This window comes from Mustela erminea, chromosome 2, assembly GCF_009829155.1.
Source record: "Mustela erminea isolate mMusErm1 chromosome 2, mMusErm1.Pri, whole genome shotgun sequence".
NCBI lineage: Eukaryota > Metazoa > Chordata > Mammalia > Carnivora > Mustelidae > Mustela > Mustela erminea.
Genome location: NC_045615.1, coordinates 147366966 through 147388380, shown reverse-complemented (window position 1 = coordinate 147388380; position 21415 = coordinate 147366966). Strand labels below are relative to the sequence as shown.

Sequence of the window (21415 nt, the reverse complement as noted above, 5' to 3'; positions counted from 1 at the left end):
TGCTGCTTTAATAACATCCTTTCAACAAACAAGAATGCTAGTACATTTGGGCAAGATGGTTTAATATTTTAACTCCCATAAATAAACAAACACATAAAATTAAATGAGTGGTGTACTTTTCCTTATGTCCACAATGACCGGTCATATAAATATATTCACATACATAAGTTTACTAATATCTACTGGAAATATCTTTGTATCAAGTCTCTAAATACTTGGGACCATGGTATCGTCTTGTTCTTTCAGGATAATTCAAAAAACTAAACTCAGAATTTGCATCAATTTATCAAGTCAAGCCCTGGAATGCTAATTAACCTTAGCCTATTTATCATTAGAGATAAAAATAATGAATAATATTTTCAATAAATAAAACTTGAAACATGTTACACTTTCTTCTTCACCGATTAACAACAAAAGATGAATTGTTACCTGCAGGCTATTAGAAATTATGTCCTATTGCAATTTAAAAGTCAAAAGACGTGTGGGGGGTTGGGAGGGCCTGGTGGTGGGTATTAAGGAGGGCACGTATTGCATGGAGCACTGGGTGTGGTGCATAAACAATGAATCTTGGAACACTGAAAAATAAAACTAAATTAAAAAAAATAAGTCAGAAGAGGCTAAGAATACACATAAACAGAGTTTTCATGGAAAAAATACAAATTTTAGTTTAGGAATATCACAGTTATGAAAAAAAAAAGGTCTTCCCAGAATACTCCAGATGGTTAATTCTTGCTTAGGTTTTCAACTGAAGGGTGTATCAAATTGAAAGAGCTTACCTGTACAGTGGTGAGTCAGGTACTGTACTTGAGCTAGGAGAGTTTTTGAGGATTTAGTAAGGGAGAAGTAGCTCTTGCTGCTGTTGCATACTTGGGCCTAATATTAGCTCTGCTGGCCATGGAAAGAATTGCTGACACTCTGACTAAGGTCTCTTGGAGATTAGAGAAAATGCCAACTAATTTCTCATTCTATCAGAGAAAGAAGTGGAAAGCTATTCCCTCATTCATTCAACAAAAAGTTACTTAGCCTTTGTTTTATATATGCCATATATTATACCGGTGTCCATATGGAACTTAGAATCTAGTTGTGTAAGAAGACATGTGTAATGAACTAAGTTAGGAATCAGAACAGCATGGTAGTACATGTAGGGTAAGAGCATGGCAGAAAACAAGTTATATTAACATATGAGTACTGAGAGACACACAGTGTAATCTCTGAATTGCTATATTACTATTAAAATTCAAACACCTATATCTTAGTTTTCCATTACACTTAATCATGAAGAACAGCATTATTGCTAGTTAAAAGAATCGAACCTCTAAATTTAGAGAATTCTATTCGGTTATGTAAACAAATATTTAAAATAATAAAACAATTTATGACTATCTCTAAATAACATTAAAAGGAAATGGTATGTCCTAGAGAGGAAAAAGACAATTTTAAAGAATTGGGGGGGGGGCACCTGGGTGGCTCAGTGGGTTAAGAGTCTGCCTTCAGCTCAGGCCATGATTCCAGGTTGCTAGGAATCAAGCCCCACATCAGGTGGGAAGTCTGCTTCTCCCTCTGCTCCTTCTCCCCAACTTGTGCTCTCTCTCTCTCTCTCTCAAATAAATAAATAAAATATTTTTTAAAAAAAAGAATTAGAATTAAAGATGATCTCTGGTTTACTTAAAGCACTGTTTTGCATTGTTTTTTTTCTTATAAAATTGAGGTCTTTTGTTGTTGTTGTTTATTGGTTATAAACATTTTTCTGTATGTATCAATTAGGTATACTCATATATTCACTCAAACCGACAAGGTTCCCAGTAGGGGTGATCATATGTGACACTCTCTGCAAAGTGAACATATTGTCCTAGGGGTCCTGAAGTATTATCTCAAGGCAGCCCTTGACATTTTTCCAAGTGGAGAGCACTTCTGAGGGTATGTCACAATTAATTAGACAGGATGGCATTCTATTTTAGTAAAGGTTTTGTGTACTTCACTACACAAAGAACTAACCAGCTGATAATAAAAATGCCCTTCAGAGAAGGGCTTAAGATTGGAGACTAGCTACACAAGGGAGAAAAAGTTTCTTACACGTTTTTTGTTCTTAATAGCTTAAAGTGCTTAACAACAAGATTTTGTTGATGAAAAGATAATGATCAGTTTTCAGCTACACAGGCCAGAAGGAAGACAACAAAGAAAGTCTAATCATATAATTAAAAAACTTATCAAAAACAAACCGCAAACATCTCCCCCTCCAGTATCATCAAAAAGCCAAACTTACCTGATCTACCATCCAGAGGTCCAAAATCCAAGGAATATTTCACGACGTGATAGTTATTCCATACGTAAAGAAGGTTGTCCCTGGGGTTGTAATCCACAGCTGCTATGTACTGGTATGAATTAGGAAAGGGGACATCCACCAAACTATCCTTGCTTTGGTCGGTGTTGTAAATGTAGTCAATCTTATTCCCTGTGGCCTCATTGTCATCATCCTCGTAGACAGATTTGACCACATACAGAATCCCGCAAATCATAAATGCGTTGGAAGCGGATCTTTTATCATACGCAGTATCCCACGTCCCTTCAATCCGTAGGGTATAAGGGTTCAATTGACTAATGACAATTTTACCATTATTTTGTTCTGTTGCATAGATCACCCAGAGCCCATTTTCATCCACGGCCAGGTCTATGTCAGATTTGCCTCCCCATCGGTAAGGGGAGGTATCATGGTAATTAGCATTTGCTATGATCGCCTCTCCGCTCTTTATCCTAGTCCGCAAATCAAACTTGACTATGTTCCTGGTGCGCTCTTTGTTGAAAAACAGAGCTCCGTCATACACGACAAACCCTGTGCCATCCACCCTGTGAGGGAGCTTGTAGGTTGTGGTAGGTCTTCCGGCGATGAAGTCGTCCTTGGAGGAGTACTCAGTGAGGGTGTCGGTTCTGTAGGGCGTCCAGGGCATATAATAAATCTTGTCCGAAGCCTGCAGAGGGTCTTTGCACCATGCCCCAGATTGGTGGTCGGATTCAAACAAGTGTTCACTCTGGTATACCCCTTTCAGTAGTCCAGGACAAAGAAAAACTGTTGGAAGGGAAAGAGTTAAAATAATAAACATATTAATTCTAATATTTTGTTAGAGATTCTTCTTTTTCATCAAATGGAATGTAACTCTAACAAGATATACCCACCAACACTTAATTCTTTTGTTGCGTTTTTCTGAGTACACATATTAATTCTGACATTTGCTCAAAATCATTTTGATTTCATTTGCTGAAAAATGTGGCCTTTCTAGGAGTACTTGTGTTTTCCTTTGATTTTTACCTTTATAAACATGTGATACTTTATTTTTGGATATATATATATATACAGGTGTGATGTATGTCTATGTATTCTATAGACACAAAATAAATACAAATGTTTTTACGTAATATTTCATGTATCTTATTTGAAATTAAATATATATATGTATATTGTTTTCACTCTGATTTTAACCCCTCAATAACTTATCATTAAGACATAAATAGAAATCCAATACTAATTAATATAATAATAAAGGAAAAGAAAAGCCCTATACTACAGGCCACTGAATCTTCTAGCAAAAAAATAAACAAACAAAACAAAGCCAAAAAACCTCTTAAAGCTACTATAGCACACACAGAGCATGCAACCCACACAATTAAAAATGGGTGATGGATGGATACTGGGAGGAAAAAGAGAAAGGAAGAAAAAGGAAGGAAAGAAGGAATAAGGAAAGAAGAAAGGTAAAAGGTTACAGAGAAAAGAACCCAAGATCTAGATTTTAATCAGTTAAAAATGTCCTGTTAAATACAGTAGTATTGGAACTTAAAAACATGTACCTTTTACTGTTACATGAGAAGAACATTAAAAAACAAGATTACTTGCTACAATATTTTGCTGCTCATACTTCAGATTGAAAATGGGCAGGAATTATCTGATTCACTTCATTTTTAGTATGATTCAGTTAGCACACTGTGTGAATAGGGGTAAGCAACCCTGGCCGGCTTATAATGCAGGGGCTATAAAGCAATGTTTCCCAGAGAGCAGTCCTTGAAGCACCTGTTTCAAGTGGTATAACTAGATGTTACACAGAAAGAAAACAGGGATCCTCAGCTGTGTTTAAGAAATAGTATATTAAATAGAATTGTGGCAGAGATTCTAATAGCTTTGGTATATCAGTGAATCTCCCAGACAGGAGTGAGGAAGATGAGCAAATTTCACAATCTAATTTAATCATGGGACATTTTCTACAGAGCCTGTTTAAAGTGTAGTGTTCTGTTGAACCTGCTATGGGAAACACTGCTCTAGTATTTTTGCCAAGCAAATATGCTGAAAAACAATCATGCAGTCCAATGTTATATTTGAAATGATTACAAGGGTACCAGGTGGAGAAATTAAGAAATCATAAGGAATTCGGATGTTGAACCATATTTTAATGATTAAAGTATTATTCTCTTAATATTAGTCATTAGCTCTTTAACAGCAACTATAAGCCTAGATCCAGTGGAAAATGAGTTAAGATAAAAACTCAGCTAGGATGTGCAGGTTATTAAAAAGGAGAGTGCATTATTAAAATGTCCGAAGTTTTTACTTTTGTAGAAATGAAAAGTTCAAGGGCCAAGCTGACCACCAAAATCTTCCATAGCAAGGATAGAGGGCTTTCATCAATTTGTACTCAATAATAAAATTGATGATTAGAAGAATTTCTAATATGATGCATATAATTATAAAGAATGGAGAGGCATTGTTGTCAAAATTGAATATAAACTTTAAGTTGGTTAATAATGAGCCCATCATTACTAAAGTAATTTATTAGAAGGTATTTCAGAAAACTGTCTCCCCTTTTCCCCCAACAGTTAAAAATTAATAAAATGGGGACACCACACCAGAGCTATGGAAAATTAACTAGTATAGAAATAAAAACAATTTTAAAGCAGTCATATCCACCACCATTTACTGGATTTTCTAACTACTTATTTAAAAGTAAAGAGGAAGAAAATGCATGGTTGAAAATTTTACATGATTAAACTGTTTTAGGATAAAAGGATCAAACCAGCACTGGTCATCACAACAGATTAAAGTGAAGTTGAGCAGCAGAAGTAGTAAATAAATTTTCATAAAATAGATAAGAATTAATACAAAATTATTTTAACTAAATGTTAAACTGTTAAATAACTTAGCCTATAAATAGTATATAATTTATGAAAGGTATTTAATTACCTTTTTGTTCCACTTCTATTGGAGAGAGAGAAGTACAGAGAGAAAGGAGAAAAGAGAATAGATTAATGGTACGGTATTGGCCAAGCACTTTTTATTCACCTCTTCCAAACTGAAAGTAAATCATTTATTTCACTCATACTTGGTTTTGGAACATAAGTTTTTTTCTTAAACATTCCCCTAGTAAAATTATTTTTTTTTAAAAAGCAATCATGTTATAAACTTAAAAACACAGTACAGACTTAGAAAACATAAGGCAAAAGTTATTCAAGCTAAGATTGAAAAAAACATACAATTTCAAACTAGAGGCATAGGACATACAATATTCATAATAAGAACACCAATATTTCCCTTCGAAAGTTAGGAAGGTAATTATACACATAAAGCTTTCAAATAGCTTGACTAGTCTCATTTATAAAATATTATAGTTTATAACACTATTTAACATAATAGTCTTGATTTTTACCCATCTCAAGGATTCAGAAGAAATTACTCGGAACTCATTTCCTAAGCCTAAGATTCTCCATGTCAGTCTTAACGAGAAATAAACCTCATGAGGCTACAAATTAAGAGGAAATGCTCTCATCCTAAGTAGATGGATTCAGAATCTTTATAGAAGAAACTTCTCTCCCTCCCACTTTCCAATATTTGATATTGTGGAAAAATATCTTTCAGAAAAATCTGTTATCAGAAGGTTGATATAAATAATGAGTCTATTATATAGACTCAAATAATGAGTCTATTCTGGCCTTTTCTGAAATTCTTAACAGAGTCAACATACCTTTTAAGAATAAACTGAAACCCTCAGCCATGTTATGGCCATGCATGTCTCAAATTAGATTCCATTTTTATCTTAAGGTACTGATCAATATAAGTCAGGAAAAATTCTGGGAAATTGTAACATATCCATGTATCTCACCAAGCATTATCTTGTTTCTTTTACAAGCATTTGTCTCAGCAGAGACAATTTGCCTAAATAATAATAAAGAACAGGGACCAACAAAAAACAAGGAGAAGAGCTGGGGGAAAATGCGTTCAAAATACAAACTTAAAAATTACAGATTGCAGTTGATATAAATCTAAAAAAAATAATCAATGGAATAGATGAACTGAAATATTACTGCACAATAAATAAAATTCTAGGGAAGTTTCAAAATAAGGGAGAAATACTGTTTTGGTAATTATATTTGGGTGAGTTTTTTTGTGCTTTGATCTAAGCTCTTGTGTCCTCTGTCGTCAAAATCACACTCATTTCTCTCCACTGACTTTTTGAAAGCCCAGTATTACATGTGTTCGAAGATCGATCAAACTAGCCTACATCAGATGCTACGCTTGGGGCGCCGGGGGAGCTCAGTCAGATGAGCCTCCGACTCTTGATTTCAGCTTGGGTCATGATCCCAGCATCCTGAGGCCCCTGTCCTCAGGCTCCATGCTCAGTGGGAAGTCTGCTTGAGATTCTCTCCCTCTCTCACTGCCCCTCCCTCTCGCTATCTCTCTCTCTCTAAAATAAATAAATCTGAAAAAAAAAAAAGTAGTTATGCTCAAGAAGTTGCAAATGGGGTATTTTTTTAAAGACGTCTCATCTCATTAATATACAAATCTTATTTTAATAGTATTTCTAGGATTCTTAACAACTGTTTATACTATTGTAATTGATCATCTTTTTCGGTCTTTATCGAGCGACTGCCGTATTCACTGGATTATACGCCTCATTACAGGTCAGTTAAATGCTTTCCTTAGGAGGTGCACTTCCTTTTGTGACTAGAATACTCAGGTCTGAATACTCACAGTCTGAGTTCAGACTGACAACTAAAGGAAGCAGAAGAAACCACCATAAGAAATTATTTAATTGGGGCATCTGGGTGGCTCAGTGGGTTAAAGCCTCTGCCTTTAGCTCAGGTCATGATCCCAGGGTCCTGGGATTGAGCCCCGAATCTGGCTCTCTGCTCAGCAAGGAGCCTGCCTCCTCTCCCCAACCCCCAACCCTGCCTGCCTCTCTGCCTACTTGAGATCTGTCTGTCAAATAAATAAATAAAATCTTTAAAATATATATACTTAATCAATATATATATTTAATCACTTTCACCTTACAGTGAAAGTGGAGATTGAGAGTGGGAAGTCACAGGGAAGCTGACATTTTTCAGCAACTAGACTATAAAAATATAGATAGAACTAATTTTGTTCCTTGAAATACTTCTAAATATATATCCTTTTGAGAATTGTATGCAGAGGATTTGTACTCTTTTTTTTTTTTATTATTAAGATTATTTATTTATTTGTTTGACAGAGAGAGAGAGAGAAAGCACAAGCAGGAGAAGTGGCAGGAAGAGGGAGAGGGAGAGGGAGAAGCAGACTTTCTGCTGACTGGGGACCCTGAACCAGGCCTCAATGCCAGGGCCCTGGGATCATGACCTGAGCCGAAGGCAGATGCTTAACTGAACTACCCAGGTGCCCCTTATATTCTGGAGCATAAAGTGTATACACACACCACTTAAGTTTTATTTCACATAATACGCATTGTCTTATTTTTTTTTTTGAGATTTTATTTATTTATTTGACAGAGATAGATCATAGGTAGATAGGCAGGCAGAGAGAGAGAGAGAAGTAGGCTCCCCGCTGAGCAGAGGAGCCCGATGCTGGGCTCGATCCCAGGACCCTGAGATCATGACCTGAGCCGAAGGCAGAGGCTTAACCCACTGAGCCACCCAGGCGCCCCTCATTGTCTTATTCTAAAGCACAGTTATCCTAACTTCTTGGGGACTCGTATTTCTTCAACAAACACTTAATGAGGAAGACGGGATATGTGACACAAACATTGATAATGATATTTATTATTCTGTAAATACCATCTTACTATTTAATTGATATTGTTTTTTCAAAGAACTTTTCCATCCATTTTCTCAATCGTCATTAGGTAAGATTTTACTTTTAATCTCTGTTCTTGGTCTAATTTGAGATAAACTGGCATCAGTCATAGCATAAGTAAAGCTTGCTTCTCTTACTTATGGGTTATTCAAAATTAAGATTTATTAGGCAGTTTCACTATGGAGAAAATTATTATGTTCTTGCCTATGTCATGACTGGCTGTAGCTCATTTATCACTTATTTGCTATTTTCAAGACTCAAGTAAAACAATCCTATAATTTAAGTGGAAACAAGCACACACAAATCATATTCCCGTAACAAAAACTGGCAAGGCAAACATAATTTGTCACTGAAAAGCTTAGAAATATTTAGGATTAGCCAGTCACTGTCATCATCTAATTCTGATTCTAGAAGCTTCTTTCCCCTGGGGAAAAAAAAATACTCACACAAACAAATTGTATGGATACAAGTTAACACCATTGCCACTAAATGCTTCATAACCTCATAGTGCCCGGCACATAATAAATACTCAGTGAACAGCTACTGAATTAATACATAATCCAAATCGAGGTCATTACTATTTTAAGCATGTAGCAAAAAGAAAAGATGGTGAAGGGAATCTGGATTTTCTCTATACAGTCATACATACATGACATTATCTGTACAATGTCTTTGTATATTTTAATGGATGTGGTGGAAAGTACAATTTATGAGCAGTATGTATCTCCACCCTATTAAGTGTAAAACTGGAGGGAAAAAAAGGAAAATAAGAAAAACTGTATGGATAGTCTTGAGGATTATATTGGCAAGAAAAAAAGTGTTGCTATAAAACAGTCTGCAATGATCTAAAAACACAGACCAAAAATACTCCCTTTTCTCCTCTCTGTAATGAGATCATAAATAAATGAATTGTACGATGACATCTGTGCTCAGCCTTCTTCAGTACCTCCTGTCTTTTGATCTGGTCCAATATCCTGAATTCTGGCATTATAGCTGTCATTGTTCATTTCCAATTCTCTCTGGAACTAGTTACTCTCTTTTTCGCTCTTCACTTTTAATCCCCGAACTATTTTTATTGTCCATTCAGCCTCTGCAAATACGTTTATATATTTCCTTAAAGTGATTTCATTGTTGTCCTTTGTCAAACTTAATGTCATAAGCTATATCCTGTGGTTAGAGTAAATGACAAATTCAAACTAAGGGTAATTTTATTCTGTATAAAAGGCAGAAACAGAAAAAAAAAAAAAAAAAGACTGGTAAAATTTCCCAACAGTTCATAAAGAGATATAATATATAGCCAATAGCCATATTATTGTTTAGAAAAATAAGATGTTATTAGTTCTATCCATATCTGTACCATATGCAGCTCTTTTGAATTGCATTTTTTAATTAGAAAAGGTATGGATGAGAGAGCGTATGCATGCATTGCCAAGCTCTTCCAAATTATGTTGCAAATTACAGAGAAATAAAATTGTTGTGTGCTAAAAACTGTTAGAACTAAATTGTCATAACTAAGAACTATAAAATTGTGTCGAATTCTAGTGTAGCTGAAATTTTCTTTTCTTTTAAACTGTAAGTCATACCATACATTTTCCATGTTATATAATCCAATGATGCCTCTGTATTTCTGAAATATAAATAAAAAACACAGGGAACACAAGATGGTTATAGAACATTAAATAATGTATAAGCAGCTATTTTTATCATTGAAATTTGGTAGTATTTTGAAGAGTATTATTTTCTTGGTTACATCTGGCTTGGACTATTAAAATACATTTGGACCACACTTGTCACTAGCCAGCTGGGCAGTGAAGGAGAAAATAAAAAGGCAAACTAATTAAGCAATAAAAAATCAGTCTTGGATGAAAATTTGCTGGTGTATCATCCATAAAAATAGCCATCTATAAGTGGATAATCAAAAGTTTACAATCATACTGTCACTTGTATAGCACTTTGTAACTTAACAAAATGTTTTCACATGAATCACTCGATTTAATTCTACAAACACTGTGATGTGGTATTTATTATTCCCATATCAGAGATGAGTCAACCAAAACCCAAAAGGTTAAGGGAGCTGACCAAGCACAATACTGGTAGATGGCAGAGTCAGTCATTTATCTAACATACACCGGCTCTTACAACATGCAAACTCAGTGAAACTGTTGCATTCTTGCTGTCCGTTTCCCTTCTGTCAACAAATCCAGTGCACTTTAGAGAGACAAAGAACACAAATGGAATCTTCCTGAGGGCAGCCACTCTGTTACAAGAATGAACATTCACTAAGCATGCACTAAGGGCATACGGTGTGCTACAAAGTGCACTGAACTTTTGCATACAATCTAACTTAATCATCTCACCGCAACCTTATGAAGTAGATATTCTCCTTGTCTTTTCAAGTGAGGAAATAGGTACAAAGAAGCACTGCTCTTTGGGTTAGTGAGTGGGAGAGTTGGAATTCAAATACAAGTTTTGATCTTATTCATTATTGCATCTCCAGTGTTCAGCACATAGAAAAAGCTCAATTAATATTTCTATGCCTCCATGCAAGGATGAACTGCACTATAGTATTTTCAGAGAATGAGCCTGGATGCCATATTCTTCAGTGCTATTAACCCTGAGATTAGTGACACAGACCATCTCTCCAGAGAAGATTAAAAAAATAATACTAAAAAAACAATGGTTCCTCGTTTCTTGGCCAAGGAAACAAGATATTTCTTATCACCAGAAACAAACCTGTGCTGCATACCTCATATCCTGTTAATTCTCATTATTCTGATACAGAGAACATTCTCTTTTTCTACTTCACATACACCAAGAAAATACAGAAGCACTTGAGTAAAAAGAAATGAAAAGATCTGTGAAGTTCATTAATTTTTTTGGTATACTGCATATCAAAAATTCTGACAGACATCTGTCTCTTTCTGTAAATAAGGTGCTAATCCTTTATTTAATGAAAGACAGGGGTAATCTCTGCAGCTCAGCTTCTAAATTATGTTTTTCAAATAATACCTGTGCATCAGTGAATAAAAGTGCTGCTCAAGCACCTTGTGTTACAATGGCTTTATATATTGTGCTTCCAAAATTACTACCTTCTAATGAATTTCATTCCGGAGTGTGTAGATTGAAAATGTCAGTAATTCAGAAGATGCTTTCACTAGGCACATTCTCATTTAAACATTTAAATACAGTGTCTATAGGTGATGCAGAAACTGAGGCTACCTTTCCATCCTTCTGGTGGATCTGTAAAATCTTTCGGTGAGTTTAACATTTAAAAGAAAATGGTGTTATTAGTAGACTCTGGGGATATATGAGGTCATGATCCCAGGGTCCTGGGATGAAGCCCAAAGTTAGGCTCCTTGCTCAGTGGGGAGCCTGCTTCTCCCTCTGCCTGCTGTTCTCCCTGTTTGTGCTCTCAATCTTTCTCTCTGACAAATAAAAACTTTAAAAAACAGGTTCTGAACAACAACAACAAAAAAAAACAAAAAGAGAATTCCTTCAGGGTGTATAAGACTATGCTATATACATAAAAATACACATACAGTATATTAGGCCCATGGAACGTATTTGTTGTTTACAAGGCCTTAGAGCTGTGAATACAGAGAAGTGATAGTAATCATAATAACGAACAATTCCTGAACATGTACTCTGTGCATGGTAATGTGGATAATTTTGTGTAATCCTCAAAGAAACTATGAATTTGGTGGTACTATTATGAGCACGGTATAGAGGAGGAACTGAGCTCTGCCTTCAGGAAACTTACAATCTAATAATTGGTGATTTTCAGTATAATTATTTACCAATAACAAGCTATTTTTAAATGCTTTCAGAGGACCTGTGTAAAGAGATTAAAGATAGACAAGAAGTGATTGGCAGAGAGAGGGAATCATTAAGAGAAGTCAAAGTTAAAAACACCAGCTACAGCACTTTGACTAAAATCAAATTTTTATGGGAAATGTCACCCATTTATTCCTGAGATATTAATTTTTGACTGATCCCAATTACCAGATTCTATACATCCACTGCTTATGCAATAAACAAGATACTCAAAATTAATCTAATCTAATCCTACATTCAGTAAATATGCTATAATTACTGCAGTTTGGGGATTGAATTTTATTTTAGATGTCATTTAGTTTCAGCCAATATTTTACAAATAAAAAAATATGAAGGCAAAGAATTAGATATTAGCCCCAAATCACAATTTGCTTTTTAATTCTTAATAGTACTAAAAAGAAATTATGAAAAATATGCTATCTTTGATTCATTTAACAATTTTATATATTGTGAGTACAGAAATGAATGTTCTAATTTTCTGATGAGAAACATCAAAAGCTACAAGAAATCAAGTTACTTTTTTTTTTTTTTACCATTGTTCCTTCAGTCTTATAAGAGCACTTATGATCTTGTGATTGATTAAACATGGAATTGGCAGTTTCTATCATCATATGGTGCAAGAGAATGAGATGACAAAACGCATAGTCATTCAGTAAGGGGGGAAAAAAAACCCCAATGCACACAAAAAACATCCTGAGTAAATAGAAATGAAAAGACGTGTGAAGTGAGGGGTAATTTAAGAATCTGGAGCTACCACATACTTCAGTATTTTGTAGAGGTAATCCAGATACCCCACCCAATTTGAGACTGGATTCACTAGCCAAAAAGTAGAAAAGATTTTGTATTACATAATATCATGGTTAATAAAAAACAAGATAAATAATGCAAATAGGATTCCTAGAACTATAAACAAAACAAAAAATCTTAATCTCGGAATTCATCAGCAAAAACGTACACACCACGTATGTCCTATACATGTTAAATGAACCTCTTGAAAAGTAAAGATTCTTACCCACTTGTTTTTTTGTTGTTTGATAAAATTAAGATGCTAATATTGATTCTTCTGAATAAATTCCAAGTTTCCAGATTCATTACTATAAATTTCCATAAGTGTGTTTCTTATAATATTTTTCCAATTTTATGTCTTATTAATCCTATGGGCTAATCATATTCTTCATAATGGTTTATTTATTTTTACTTCATATAGTCCACACTTATATTTAGTTCTCAACTTTTCTCACTCTGTAGCCCCTCTAAAGAATGTCTCATATCTCCTACTATTTTTAGTTAAGCCAAACCATCTCTCTGTTCTAAATTCTTCCACCATAAATCCTGCTTTACTTACCAGTCCCATATTGAATAAACATATAATTTCAACTTGATTTGTGTGTGTGTGGGGGGATTTTCAGTAATGTTCTAGGGTGGGGACTGGAAAACTTTTCTACAAAGGGCCAAAAAGTAAGTAAGTTAAGATTTGTGAGCCACATACAGCTGCACTGCATAGCTGTTGTCCTCACAGTCGTCATCTTCTTTTTTTTTTAACATCCCTTAAAACATGTAAAAGATACTCTTAACTCATGGGCTAGTAGAAAAACAACCCACTGGATGTTTATCCCATGACCATTGTTTGTCAATTACCTATTCTAGTTTACTCCACTTATACTGCCTCACTATTCTGTTTGGTATTTGATATTTTTACCTTCTCTTTATCTTTCTTCTGGAAATATATGAAGGTTTTTGAAGGCAGAGAACCCAAGATCATTCACCCAGGCATTACTGGGTTCTATCTCATTTTCTTGTTTTAACTGCTGGTCAGTAAATGTTGGCACTGACACATTTTCAAAATCACAGGCAAATGGCTCCAAATATAAACTTGGTGTGGTTTGTTCAATGATATGAACAGAGGAGAAGAGAACAAATCTTACAGACGGTAAAGAATGTAGCTCATTTCTGCTAAGCAGGAACACAAAATCTTCCTGAGATAGCACATCTTATCTCTCGATAGTGGAGTTTATTATCTTTCTCACTATCTACTCCTAGAATGGCACATTGCAAAATATTTATTTTACAATCAATTGCTAATGAAGATTCTGTCATCTCTGTGAAATTTCTCCTGAACACTGAAACAGGCTATTTTTAGTCTAGTTTACTTAACTTTTATAGTAGGTCAGGGTTTTTTGCCTTTTTTTTTTTTTGGCCAAATACTTAATCTATTTCATCTTATTTAATCCTCAGAACAACCCTGTTGAGATTATTGTCACCATCATAACAGAAGGAAGATTGAATATAGAGGTCATTAGCAGTAAGTAGAGCTGATATTTGAACTTCTGAGCCTACAGTTTTAGCTTCTCTGCTTTGCTCTCTGGCAAACAAGAAAAGTGATTATGACAAAAATAATGAGGATAACTAATAATAATTGAGTAGTTACTAATGACCAGTTTATGGTTTTAGTTTTTTTTAATTTATTTTTTATTTATTTTCAGCATAACAGTATTCATTATTTTTGCACCTAGTTTATGGTTTTAAATAATTTATAGGTATTATCTACTTAACAATTATATTACTGCTGTAAAGTAGGTAGCATTATTAGTTCAATATTAGAAAGAAAGAAACTATGATACAGATAGGTTCAATAAATAGTAAGTGACAAACCAGGATCCAAAGTCAGCACCAAGTGCTACCCCAATGTTTATAGCAGCCATGTCCACAATAGTCAAACTACGGAAAGAGTCCGGATGTCCATCAGCATATGAATGGATAAAGGAGCTGTGGTATGGACATACAGTAGATCATACAATGTGAGAACCACTACACTACGGAAACTGAACATACAATGGATACACAATGGAATACTACTCAGCCAACAAAAAATGAAATCTCACCATTGGCTACAACACGGATGGAACTAGAGGGTATTATGCTAAGCAAAATAAGTCACTCAGGGAAAGACAATTATCATATGATCTCTCTGATATGTGGAATTTATGAAATAAAACAGAGGATCATAGGGGAAAGGGGGGAAAAATAAAAGAAAACGAAACCAGAGAGGGAGATAAACCATAAAAGACTCTATTTTTTTTTTAAGATTTTATTTATTTATTTGACAGACAGAGATCACAAGTAGGCAGAGAGGCAGGCAGAGAGAGAGGAGGAAACAGGCTCCCCGCTGAGCTGAGAGCTCGATGCGGATCTTGATCCCAGGACCTTGGGATCACGACCTGAGCCGAAGGCAGAGGCTTAACCCACTGAGCAACCCAGGCGCCCCCATAAGAGACTCTTTATCATAGGAAATAAACTGAGGGTTGCTGGAGGGGGAGGGGGTGGTAGGGTTGGGGTAGGTTGGGTTGGTAGGGTAGGGTTGGGGTAACTGGATGATGGAATGAGCACTGGGTGTTATATAAGACTGACGAATCACTGACCTCTACCTCTGAAACCAATAATACATTATATGTTATTTAATTTAAATAAAAATAAACAACAACAAAAGAACCCAAGTGCTAAACCACTATCTTTCAAGTGCAAGTTACTTGTACTATTATCGCTGAGTACTTTCATTGACTAAGGGAGGAGGCAGTTCTTGGCTACCTCCTTCTAAATGCCAAACCTACTTCATCCTCTAAGTTACATTTAACGGGTATAGAAAATGATTTGACGGCCTGCTGTTAGTGACAATATCTGATTTTGATTTCAACAAAGAAACAAAAAGTCTTTTAAAGTTAGTGTTAATACCAATAATAACATATATTGAAAAAACTGACTACGTTGATTTTTTTTTTGCTAAAGAACCTCTTTTCAGAACCATCTATTTAAGATCTGTTTTCTGACAGGAGACTTTCTTGGGACACCCCTCAGGGCAGGGTCAGATTCCAGACCCACTAGGCACACTGTGGTCTCCTGGAAGGCCAGGAGCCAGCATCTGACTGAAATCTGTAACGTCTGCAGAAAGGTAAGAAATGCAGGGGTAGAAGGGTTAAATGTGCCCCCCAAAGAAGGTGGCATACATAAAACTATTTGCTACTTTTTTTTTTTTTTTTTCCTAATGAAGGAAGAAAACATGTTTTATGAATTATGGAGTTTAGAGTAAACTGCAGAAGTAGCAGTTTTTTTCCTGAGAGTTTCCTGTTTCTTCTTTAACTCTCCAGGGTCCACTGCAGTGGGTCTGTGACAATCCTGTATCAAGATCCACCTGGCCCAGCCCAATAGAGTTTCTACTTACTTCCCACTCCCAGTTGAAAGCACTTATAACGGGGTCTAGTTCTGCAGCGTTATAATCTTTGACACAGGAATTGCGTGCTCCCAAGAAAGGGAGCTTATGCTTCACGGTCATCTGTTTTCCTGATGGATTTATGCTCTTCCTTGGAGAGACAGTGACAGAAGGAATAAATACTCAAGTGACCGTTGTGCATTAGCTAGGTCAAAGTTGAGAAAAGAAATGAGCAGAGAGCCCTTCAAATGTATGTAATGTGGTGTAACACCCAAAGCTCACACATTAAATCTAAAATTAAATTAAAACAAACAACAAAGTATGCTTTCCCGCCTGTTCTTTATAACACTCAGCCAACATCTGTTCAGTAATTCACTGAATGCACTTTTTGTTTATTTTAGTGAAATGTGTGAAATTAGAGGAAAAGCAAGTTTGAGGGAATGAAACAAGTGATTACATTATTCTTTTCTCGATTGCACTAGTGGCAACATACCTTACTGTCTATTTAAACTAACTAGCCCCCAATGGTTTGTTTTCCCTTGAAAGCTTTCTGTAGAGGAATCATAAAAATGAATTTGCGGGGGTTAGAGCACCGAGGAATGAAATATCATGGCATAATATTATTAGGTGTATTTTTTTTTTTTTTTACTTTTTAATGAAATAAACCTCCTTCTAGACAAAACAAAATAAAACAAAAAGTTGATATCTACTCAAGTATGGTTGGTATTTATTAAACTTTTAATTTGTTATGTATAGTAGCAATGCTATTTTTTTAAGATTTTATTTATTTGACAGAGAAAGATCACCAGCAGGCAGAAAAGCAGGCAGAGAGAGGAGGAAGCAGGCTCCTGCTGAGCACAGAGCCTGATGCGGGGCTCGATTCCAGGACCCTGAGATCATGACCCGAGCTGAAGGCAGAGCCTTAACCCACTGAGCCACCCAGGTGCCCCAACACTAATTATTAAATAAGTATTATTATTACATCTACCACATTAGGTGATTATTTTTAAAAATACAACATTAAACACCAGATAAATTTCAAATGGAAACTCTATCTCCTCAGGAAACCTCATCCCGTGACACACTCTGTTAATCTATTAGAAAGTTAGGCATCTATATTCAAGCGCTCTCTCCATTTTATTCACTGCTGTGTCCCACCATTTGGATAGTACCTGGAACAGAGAAACTACTCAATATGTAGTTTAAATTTATAACATCAGGACAATGGGCCTCTTCCCTTTGATGCTCTTGAATAACTGGTATAAGTTTACTCATATTACCAAAGGCAAAATAAAAGGAAACACAATTAAAATAAAATGTAGATATGGGTTGCATAATTGTGCTGCAGGAAATATTTTCTAAATACGTGGTTTAATTAATAAGTCCATTTGAGTTTTTGGCTTAATATCTAATTACTAAAACAAAACAAAACTACTCCACTCTGTTCCATCCTGTTATATTGTACAATAATGAACACTGAAAATAAAATAGCTTGTAGTCCGGGGCATTTTCAGATATGACTGAATAAATGCATAATTTGAACCAACAAGCAGTTACGGCAACAACAGCCCACAGTTTTTGAATGTTTACTGTGTGGAAAAACTATTAACTCATTGAACTACCAAAACCTCTCTTTAAGGTAAGTATATTATCACCGTTTTACAGATGAAGAGAGTGTGGGGCAGAAAAATCCAGTTCAGAAATCTTAAGGTCACAAATCCAATAAGAAACAGAATAAGGATTTGAAAAAAGACAATCTGGCTGCAAGGTTTATGCTCATTGGACGGTCGCATCATCTCCCAAGAAATTACGGACAATTTTTCTCATCCAGAAAATGAAGTAACTCAACAGTCTGATGCCTGATTGCAAATGTCAATAAAGTGTAAAAAATACATTTGATGTATTGATGATATGATGATGATAATATGATGATATTTTGAATGAAATCTCAACTTGTGAGTTTTGGCTGATTTGCCACTTATCTACAAACTATACGAGCTCAGAATCTGGTATCTCTACTTTTAAATAAGTGACACACACAGTTGGACAGAGTGAGTTTAGAGTAAGTTTTAGATATCTTAGATTCCTCAGGTTGCTATTTTTAAATTCCAAACAACGGGATGGTAACCTCCAAGTCTTCTCACTTGTTACATGTGTATCAAGGATTGATCAGATCAGGGTGAGGCTCTAGGCTCTACTGTGCCTACCAGCTTTAAAGAGGAGAGATTTGTAATGGAACATTTTAAACTCCACACAACGAAAGTAAGTATCGAATGCTTATACTGCCAAAGGAAGAACAGAGTACAAAATTCTGCTGTGTAGCATCCCGTGGGAATGTGTTTTCCTTTTTCTTGAAATCAAATGTAATTTCTTCTGCCACTGAAGAACTGTTGTCTTCATATCATGTCTCAGTTAAGTTTATGCATTGAAGGATCCAGCAGTCTAATGAATCTTCCCCCTCAGCTTTGTAAACTATGTACTGTCTACTTGAGTCCAGGCCCATTAAATTCTTGTGAAGTGTTTGCTGCATTATACATATTATTGGTCCTGTCACTAAACAGTGCCCTCTTTCTGTTTTATAGCTAATGTAGCATTTCTCCATGGCATCAATAGATTAAAACATTTACTACCAGAAAAAGTATGTGAAAATGGAGCAAGCTCATTTTGCTACAAGCTAACTCAATAAATCTGTCTAGTTTAGTGATGTTCACGTTCATTTAAAATTGGTACGTATTTATCTTGCAAACTTCAAGAAGGCAGAGGGAGAAATTGTTTTTCTGTTTTCGCTTCTGGCAGTAGTGTTACTCGGGTAAGGTTAATAAATGGCAGTTTAATAGGACCAGATCTCTATTTCTAATATGTATTTGGGAATATTTAGAAAAGGCCCAATCAAGGGTATATTAAGACTTCAAAAGCTATCGTCTATCGTTTTGACAGCCATATGACTGCTTCACTATAGAAAGAAGCAAGATAGCTTAAGTTAATTGTTTTAATTTTATGATGTTAGTTTCATGCCTTTCTTAAAGTTACCCCCAGAAAAATAAGTCATTAACAAACTTAGTTTATTTGCATTTGGACAAATAAAAATTAAAGGAAATTTAGTCATCATTTTTAAGCTGATAATGGAGGAATAAACAAAGTATTTGGAATAGTCAGTACTTCTCCCAGCAGTATTGCAGAGAGAAAGATTTTTTTTTCTTTTTTTCTTTTTTCTTTTCTTTTTTACTTTGAGAACAAACAAACTCTTGCTTTTTCAGTCTCTTACCTCCCATGGAAGATGGTTATACATAAGGCTTCTGTAACCAGTCCTCTACAGCCCTTTTGACCAATTAGTCAAGCATGCAACAGCTAGACTAGGTACACGGGATGCTGCAACCTGTCCTCTCCCATTTCTATGTGCCAATCATTTTATCCTTGGTTACGAAAATACAATCAAAGGAACATACTGATATTTAGTAAGACAGATCATGTACACAAATGTAAAATAGCTATAATACCTCTTTTACACACTTATGTCAAATCCAAAATATCTCAGTAAATATATGCCAGAATTTTTATTTATGACACATTTTATATTCCCTCTGAAAAGCTGTGTATAAATGAATGACTTGCTTTCATTTTTATATATATTTTTTGCACATAAACTTCCATTGTTACACAAGAGAAAGCAAGGTGGTTATAGGACCACTCTCTCCCTAACCATCTCTTTTGGATGAAACATGATGATTCTCTTCTCTCTGTGCCCTTGTACATACCACTAATTTATACATACCACTAACCTTCATAGGGTACCTGGGTGGCTCAGTTATTAAGTGTCTGCTTTTAGCTCAGGTCATGATGCCAGGGTCCTGGGATGGAGCACTGTATGGGGCTGCCTGCTCAGCAGGGACTCTGCTTTGTCCCCTTCCTCGGCTCCTCTCTACCCCGATCATGGATCATGAGCTCTCTCTCTCTCTCTTTCTTTCTCAAATAAATAAATGAAATCTTACAAAAATTTTTGACTCTCACAGTCTCCAATACGTTCATCTAAAATCAGGTAAAATCCCTCCTCCTCTACGAAGTTTTTTTCATAACTTCCTATGTGAACCACAGCTTTCAGGAAAGTCTGTTTTTTTTTTTGTTTGTTTGTTTGGTTTTTTTTTGGAAAGTCTGCTTTTGAAAGATAAGATTTCGGAAGAAAGGTTTGCTGAAATTGATCACCTTGTGAGATCTGGAGTAAGACATCACTCTAATTAGTAAGCTAACAAGAAACGCAGTAATCAGTAAAATGCCAGAAAGGAGCAGATTCTCATAATATCGGCCAACTGTTTCAAACATGTAAATGTTATTTCACCAACAAGATGACAGTTGCTTTCCAAGAAGGTAGATGATATGTTAAATGTTAAAGGAGGTGATAAGATGATTACTATTTTGTCAAATCAGATTTACAAAAGGCTATGTGACATTTTCTTTTCTTTTCTTTTTTTGGTTGTGTGATATTATTTTCGTAATAACACTAAATAATTAAATGGTTGGTAAATACTCATTGATTTGTCTACATGTCTTGAGTTATTCAAACATAATAAATTCAAATGTTCCTATATGGTATAGCATTCTAATTTGGGCTCCCCAGAAACCAGAGGCCAAGATAGGGACTTTGATGCAGGTATTTTATTTGGGAAGTGATCCTAGAAAACAAGTGTTAATAATGGAACAGGGAGAGAGAGATAGAAAAGGAAGAAAAGCTACAATATGTGTTACTATTGAAGTTGTCACTGATGGCAAGGAGGACCAAATTCTGTTAAGAACTCCGCGAAATATAAAGCTGGGGTAATGATGCACAGACCTTTCTTCCCCAGTGAATTCCCCAGTACACAAGCAGATGGCTGGTGGCTAGCCAAGCAGACTACTGGCCTTGGGGAAGTCTTCTGGGAGAATGCTAAAAGACAAATAGGAGGCATTTGAGATGAGAATTAGGTAGTGCCTAGTGCACTAAGTGCCAGCAAAATAGCTCAGTTTGGGTCTGGGTGAAATCATAGTTGAACCAAAGGTATACTATGTATGTTAGAGGCGTCTACTAATAGTGTGTGTGTGTGTGTGTGTGCACATACATGTGCACATGTATGCACAGATATGCAAACAAAACAGCATCTACCTTAATCTTGAACTTCTATTTTTTTCATGGTGTCTAGTTTTATATTTATTTAATATCACTTCCATTTGGGATACCACAAAAATGTTATTAATCCCGTTTTTTAACAGAGCAGTTTTTCTTCACTTTTCCTCCCATTTAAAAGAAAAATACTATTGCAATA

At 35.3% G+C, this 21415-nt stretch overlaps 1 protein-coding gene across 21 annotated transcripts in view; it reads right to left on the bottom strand.

Moving 5' to 3' along the window:
- Positions 1-21415, bottom strand: part of ADGRL3 (adhesion G protein-coupled receptor L3) — an 827333-nt gene that overhangs the window by 301031 nt on the left and 504887 nt on the right. For 18 of the 21 annotated variants that reach the window (XM_032334435.1, XM_032334436.1, XM_032334415.1 and 15 more), the window contains 2 exons: positions 5222-5236; positions 2264-3064 (listed from right to left, as the gene is read on the bottom strand). In XM_032334435.1, coding sequence (XP_032190326.1) covers positions 2264-3064; positions 5222-5236 — 816 coding nt within the window. The remainder of the gene's footprint in view (positions 1-2263; positions 3065-5221; positions 5237-21415) is intronic. The other 3 variants (XM_032334417.1, XM_032334425.1, XM_032334428.1) reach the window with 1 other exon arrangement.